Source organism: Arctopsyche grandis, chromosome 5 (genome assembly GCF_051622035.1).
Source record: "Arctopsyche grandis isolate Sample6627 chromosome 5, ASM5162203v2, whole genome shotgun sequence".
Lineage (NCBI taxonomy): Eukaryota > Metazoa > Arthropoda > Insecta > Trichoptera > Hydropsychidae > Arctopsyche > Arctopsyche grandis.
The window spans coordinates 2,312,321-2,319,960 of record NC_135359.1 but is presented as its reverse complement, the minus strand read 5'-3'; the positions used below and the strand labels follow the sequence as shown (position 1 = coordinate 2,319,960).

Genomic DNA, 7,640 nt, shown 5'->3' with positions numbered 1-7,640 from the left:
GTTATTTTCAATATTGAACGCCTGGTTAAACATTGCCGTAATAAAGAATTGCAGATGGACGGTTTGAATAAAAATAATAATTTATTATAATATTCAGTACAAGAGCTGATTACAGACTAACTTAAATTCTAACAATGTCGAGTTTATATACTCTTATTTAAACAATGAATGTGTTGAAGACACGTGTCGTACAATTTCGGTTAGTCAGTGCATGAAAAAAAAATTAAATAATAACATTTTCCTTAAACTGATGTTAGGCTGGTTCGGTGATTACTATTCAAATGTGAACCGGTCACAGGACAACCGGTCGCTCTAGATCGGTCACACGTGATCACCCGTCACACTAAAACTAGTCACGAGAAAACTGGTCACACCCTAAAATCTGTCAACCAGTTTTCTCGTGACCGATTTTAGGTTGTGACCAGTTTTAGGGTGTGACCAGTTTTCTCGTGACCAGTTTTAGTGTGACGGGTGATAACATGTGACCGATCTAGAGCAACCGGTTGTCCTGTGACTGGTTCACATATGACTAGTAGTCCGTTTACCTTTAAGCTATATTAAAATATTATATTAGAATTCAAATGTATGTATGTAGTATAAAAAAATTAATGTTTTTGAAACCGTCATGCAAAGTATTGAAACATTGTTTTAGGTTATGATATCCAAGATGGCGTCTCATACGTTTGAATTCTAATATAATATTTAAATATTGATTTTGATTAGGGATTGGTATATGATCCACGTTCACGTCCTCGGCGCGACATTAGACGGGGCGAGAAATAGACGAAAGGGTTCAAATTGACACCTTGCGTATCCGGCATAGCTCCAAGGGTAGAAAAAAGTTTGTTCGAGCACGAGCCGCCAAACAGGAGCCGGCTCGCTGGGGAAATCACGTACCGCCGGCGGTTAGTCGGCTCCAAATTGTTTCTTTTTCAGCACAATACGGGGAGATTACTTTGCCGGCTTTTCGTTGACCCTAAGGGGGGATGCGTTTAAGCGAGTCCCACCAAAAATAAACGCCCTTCCCACCCCACCCTCTCCCACTCCGTCGGCAAAAAGTTGGAAAACTTACTGGGAGGGTCGTCCAGAAGTTAATCCCAGCACCCAGGCAAAAAAATATATACCACTTACGTACATTCCCACCACAAACGTCAAATTCTAATAAAGAAAACTCTTCGGAGTGAATGCTCATATCTAGGATTACATTTAAATTTAGAAAAAGAAATCACACCGACAGCTTTATCTTTAATTTAATCTAGATAAATTGTTAGTTGATTCCAAATACAGCGAAACTATGTATGTACATACGTACTGTTACGTACACCGCCGAGTAAGTGCAATCGGATTAGGCCGAGTAGCATCCCAGAGACTGTGTGACCGTTATAATTGGTTTCGAGGATTATCTCCAGGCTCAGCTAACGATGAGATACCCCCGAATGCACTTAGCGGGGGTAGCGGTAACTCGGTCGCATTCCGGTATAGTTCTCAGAACCCACAGCGGTAGCGTGGGACTGACTTCCGTGGCACATCTAGTACGTGACCATAATAACAATAAGTAAACAAACCGGACGTCGAAGATGTCCTGAGAGACCTATCCGTTATAAGGCGGTACTTAGGCGATATCAAGACATTCTGGACGGAGCACTGCCAGTGCGTGTATCTCCTTAATCACCAATAAATGCTGTGAAACGACTTTGGCCTTTTACTTGGATCCTCCACCCACCCCTACGTAACAATACTAAGGCTTCGAATTCCGGGATCCCGGTGTTTTCTGGTACCGTGAATTCCGGTGCTGAAACTAGTCTGTATACCGGGATTACGGTGCTGGCAGAAATTTTTTTATAAATATTATTTTTACGAAAATAATAAGGAAAAAACACAAAACAAATTTGTTTGCTCTGAGGCGTTTCGTCGCCGGCTCGCCGTTTCCACGAAATATTGCAGTATGAATGGTATGAACGGCAACTGCAATGATATTTGATGCATATATTGAAATTTTTCTTGTTATAAGAGTGTACATATTATTCAGGATCCAACATGATCCATTGGTTCTCAGTCGCACTGTGAATTTTCAAATGTTCAGATATAGAAAATGATCAGTAGATCAGTAGCTATTAGAATAGATACATATAAGATGTATTGTGAACATAATTTCGTAATAATAAAAAGCATTTAACAATCAAAAAAATTTCAGATCTCATTACGCGGTGTATGTTGTGCTAAGACGCTGAAGATTATCTATTTTGATGTTAGTAAATGTTATTATAATAGTCCAGTTCTTCGATATACAGAACTATAAACTATATTAAAATTAGCTATTGAATAAAATTCATTGGTGTGATATTTTTTTTACATAAAGTCAATGTAATTGCAGTTTTTATATTAGGTGGATTGTTTCGTTGAAAATAGTTACTAGATGGTACAAACTGTTTGTAAAAAACGAATCAATTAATCAAAGTGGTTTATTAAATTACATTATGGGATGTGTTTTCTTTAATCTTAGAAAAATGTAGCCATGGATGCAAACCTAAAATTTGAAGAATGCAGCCAAACTCTCAAAACAAGAACGCCAATATGAGAGTATTTTTTGGATGAAACTTGGGAGAGTTTGCAAAATTCAATTAAACATTTTTGAAATATGAAAATATACAATTGAACATTTTTTTTCTTATACATTTAATTTCCCGGTGCTAGCATCGGGTTCCCGAGATTGAAAATTTCCAGCACCGAAATCCCAGTGCTGAAGAAACCTACCGGGATTGGAAGCACTAATACATACATATTTATGTAGGGTTGGAATTGAACGAAAGCCTGATGTATGAGCTATGGCTGAGAAAGAGTATGTTACGACTGATTGTGAGAAGGGGATGAAAAGTGGCAGAGATATAACGGTTAGTCGCAGTTGGACCTGTGCTCCACGCGGTTGGTCGCTAAACCACCGCAAGTATCGTCTTAATAAACAACATGACTGAAAACGCACGAGTTTGATCTTCACCTGTCCTGAACAGCGTCATCTGTCAGGAATCTCTACCACGTTTATGTAAACGTTCACTAGTTAAATGAAAACAAACTATAATAGACACGATAGTATTATAATAAAGTCACTCTGATTATTAGAATACATATTGTAGCATATGCTTAAAGGAGCCGACGTTATAATTGGTTTTCGAGGATTATCTCCAAGCTTAAGTGCTGTCGGCTAACAATGGAGACCCCCCGAATGGACTTAGTAGTCGGTAACAGCACCCAGCTACTTCCCGCTAGAATTCTCAGAACTGACCGTGGGACTGCATGCCGAGATCGTGGGACTGCATATCTGGTACGTGACTATAACAATAGGTAAGCAAACGTGTCGAGGAATATGCACTAAGCGACCTGCCCTTTATAAGCAGGTACTTAAGCCATACCAAAGCATTCTGGACGGAGCACTAGCAGTGCGGGGATCTCATTTATCTCCCAATAAATGCTGTGAAGCGACTGTGGCCTTTTATTTGGATCCTCCACCCACCCCTACGCAAAATTTAATCAATTTTAATAACGAATACAAATTTTGAAATTAAATATTCTAAAGATTTTTTAATACGTACCATCCATACTTACGTGTATGTTTTACTTCCAATTGCTCTAAAGCATATAGAAAAGATTAATAGAATGAATACCACAAAATAAGAATGAAGTAATGCCGATTACTTCTCACTGCCCACTCCCTATTGAAATGAAGCATTTTGTTGTTTGAAATAAAGGTTATAAAAATACTGGTTTTATTCGTTTAGTAACAAAGAAACTGCTGAGGAATAGGTTTGTTGTTGGAAAATGATACTACCTTCGTGTTGATTGGATTTCTAAGTAAATTAAATAACAATAATAAAAAAACATTGTTTCAATACGTTTAATGTTAAGATATAATGTTTACTTGTGCCACTGTACATATGTACAGATATGATTTGATATAATATATGTACATATGTACATATAAATGTATATTTTCAAGATGGCCGATGCGATTTTATAAACACGTACACAACATTTATTGGTCATTTCAATATTTTACAGTACAAAGATGACGAGTTATATATGTAGATTGTGAGAAGGAAGTAGGATGGTATAGTGGCACCTATTGAAAGTTTGTTTTGTATTTTTATTTATTATATTATTGTCTGTAGCCGACATTAGTACAAATTTGGTCCTTATGCGACATATATTAATGTGAAAAACAGCTTTTCATATTATTTTCGTCAATATATATAATAGTAATAAGTAATAATAACAAACAAATACAAATGTGATTTAGATTATTTTAATATGTAGCGATTTTTATTTAGATTTAAATTATTTTGGTTAGAAAATTACAATTATAAAGCATATATCTTGTGACATATCTTACAGCTATGTATCAAGTACTGTCGCCTTCTTAATATTTGATATTTTCACATAAAAATCATGAAGATCTTTCTGCTGCAGTGGCAAGTAGGTATAGTAAAAATGTACTAATATAAAAAAATACATATTAAAAAGACGAAACCCTTTTTTTTTAATATTTGTGCAAACTAAATTATCTCGAAACAAACGTGTATAATATAAAAATAAATTTACAATAACAGTGCATTGTAAAGTAGTCATAAAATTTAACATTACAAAAGAAGAAGTATTTTCAATCGCAAAAAGGTCATATGTGTATATTTCTAGGTACATTCATGTGAATTTAAAATTATAATCATTGTAAACTGTGGATACAAAATGTTTATATATGTAGCTTTGAGCAGATTGTTAAATTTACTTTCACATTATATACGTGTCATAATTCGCATTTTATACTCTGATACAATACTATCTGTGCTCTAATCGCTATTTTGATGTGTGCTTGTGGATATTGATCTTATTATTATTATAACATTATGTTTATGGTTAACATGGAAGACTTCAAATCGCATTGTTATCATTCTAAGGATACAATCGGATCGTGTTACAAATTAATTCAATAAGGTAAACAAAAATGCTGGAATTATTTGGTCCAACTTCAGGTCTCGGCATGATATATTGAAAGTTTATACACTATAAATATATTTAATTTAAATATTCGCAAACGGTAGTTGAGGATGATGAGTTTTGGGGCCCTAAAAACATTGAACATTTCCTTTTTCATTCTAAATTTCAATACTTTATATGTACATTCACGAATTAAATATAAATTAATTTAATATTAGGAGCGATTCAAGTCCTTACAAATTCACTTTAAAAGCTTTCAATCTTGATTAAAGAGCCCTTCATATTTTTTTTTAATTTTGCATTATTTTAAAATCTATTATATGTATAATCATAACGGTTGAAAATTACATGACATTTCCAAAACTAAAATAATATTTCTTATGACTTAAAAACACACATTTCAGGAATCAAATAATACGCTGTAAATTCAACGAGCTTGGCGAAAATATCGCAAGATGTCACTGATAATATAAATTTTCATTTATTTTGAAACGTTCATATATTCTATTATGAATAAAAAATGTATTTCATGCATTTAAATTCAACTGTGTAAATGTACAAATTCTACAACGAAAAGGTATGTCGAAAGTAAAAATATAAATAGCACCTGTCATCAACACCTATGTATTTTGAATTTAAAATAATGGATTGACCGTCGCTCATGCAAAAACACACACATTACAATATCGATAAACCAAATACGAACAATATTCATAGCTTCACAATGCTTATTAAAATTTAAAGCCAGAGCTTTTATGGGGAACAACATTCTCATCCAAAATCCAAATACGAAAACGTATCACCAAAAACCTATACATACATATAAATGGAAAGTAAATTTGATTGTATATAAATTTCAAATTGTCATTATAAATACATGGTTTTCAGAGCACACACACTCGTCTATATTTATATTTATACTTTATACGTACGCTTACATGTAATATAATATTCTCTCGCTAATGGCAGTAATGTAGTTTTATCGTATATGAATAATCTATCAATGTCATTAAAAACACAATTGTATAAATATTTCAATAGCAACTAATATATCTTATATAATTTAAAAAACAAACTCTCATCGTCGTCGGTAATGTCACGATTCTACGAATAACTATGCACATTTTGTCGCACTACATAATATATTACGCTTTTTTTTCCTTTATTACACGTACAATTAATATTTTTCTTTTAATAAATAACATTTACTGCAATCGTATAAGCATTCCTATCATAATGTAAACAGTATATGTACAATAAATGTTTCAAACACCTCAACAACAGATTTGCCAAGAACGCACCGTAAAACAGCATTTATAATTAAACATTGTATTTATTCTCAAACGTAAAACTCTCAACATTAACTTCAGTCACAATATGTATTAATGTTAATAAGCCTCATATATTAACAATTACTTAATGATAATTTCACTCGAATTGTGATAGGCGAAAGGGTGATAGTATCAATTTTTATTACATGCCTTAAAATCGTACCATTCCAAATTATAATATTATATTTATATTAAAATTGTTTTCATTTAGCTTATACGTACATATATGTTTAAAATGTTAATTTTGGTAATTATAAAATGAATGTTATATAAAAGCGTGACTCCTAAGATCACAGATATCATTGGGTAGCGCTTGCAATTGTCAAACTAACACGATTGGACAAGTATTGCCTTGGTATTTTAGTTTAGAACCAAAAACTCTATCTCAGGATTGACTATGATCACTTCTTTGCGAGAGTGGGGAATCAGTCGAGTTCGACATTTCATCGGACCTACAAGCAGCCACCGCCTCTCCGCCTGAAACTTCCATCTTCATCGTCTGAAAATCATAAAACAATATAATTAAATTAAAATTATCACAATGAACTGTATATATATACTATTTTTTGAGGCTGTGGCTATTTAATAACGAATTATTGGCTATTTGCAGGTACTATATGCGACAGGCGCAAAGCCTTCTGCGCATGCGCGTGAACTTATAATCCGATTATAATTTCTTACATTTAATGTATGCTAGACTTGTTTAATCAATCGTTCATTATACACGAGGCAAATAAATTTCGCACGTTATTATAATAGATTTATATCATTTAGCTAGTTAGCGGCTTGTACTTGTATGTAGGTATTATACGTTGTATATGATAATAATTTTCTAACAATTAATAATAACTAATTTGGATTATATCTTTTACTCTACGTCACTTTACGAGTTCGAACTAAATTTTAAGAGGTTTAAAACAAAATTTTAACAGTAAACACGCTGACAGTGACAGTTCACGCGCATGCGCAGAAGGCTTTGCGCCTGTCGCAAATATAGTACCTGCAAATAGCCAATAATTCGCAGATGTAGTACCTGCAAATAGCCACAACCATTTTTTAATGTAAAACTCGAAAAAAAACCCAAAACACCACAAGAAAAAGTGAAGTACCACAGAAAACACCAATGAAATTAAATTATTATTCTGTTAGTTACGACAAGAATTAGAATAAGAACACACTAGAATTGAAAGATTTTTGTAAAATGGAAAATTTGCTTATTTCGGATGTTTTAAATTCACTTAATCAAAATAGAGAGATTCATCAACACAATTTGCTTTAAATTACATATACATATATGATAATTTTACCTTACTGTAAAAATAC

General features: G+C 33.1%; 1 protein-coding gene across 5 annotated transcripts in view; it reads right to left on the bottom strand.

The window, feature by feature from the left end:
- Positions 1-4,548: 4,548 nt before the first annotated feature.
- Positions 4,549-7,640, bottom strand: part of Liprin-beta (liprin-beta 1) — a 131,656-nt gene continuing 128,564 nt past the window's right edge. For all 5 annotated transcript variants that reach the window (XM_077431331.1, XM_077431333.1, XM_077431332.1 and 2 more), the window contains exon 12: positions 4,549-6,816. In XM_077431331.1, the coding sequence (XP_077287457.1) occupies positions 6,703-6,816 (114 nt within the window). In that variant the 3' untranslated portion in view covers positions 4,549-6,702. The remainder of the gene's footprint in view (positions 6,817-7,640) is intronic.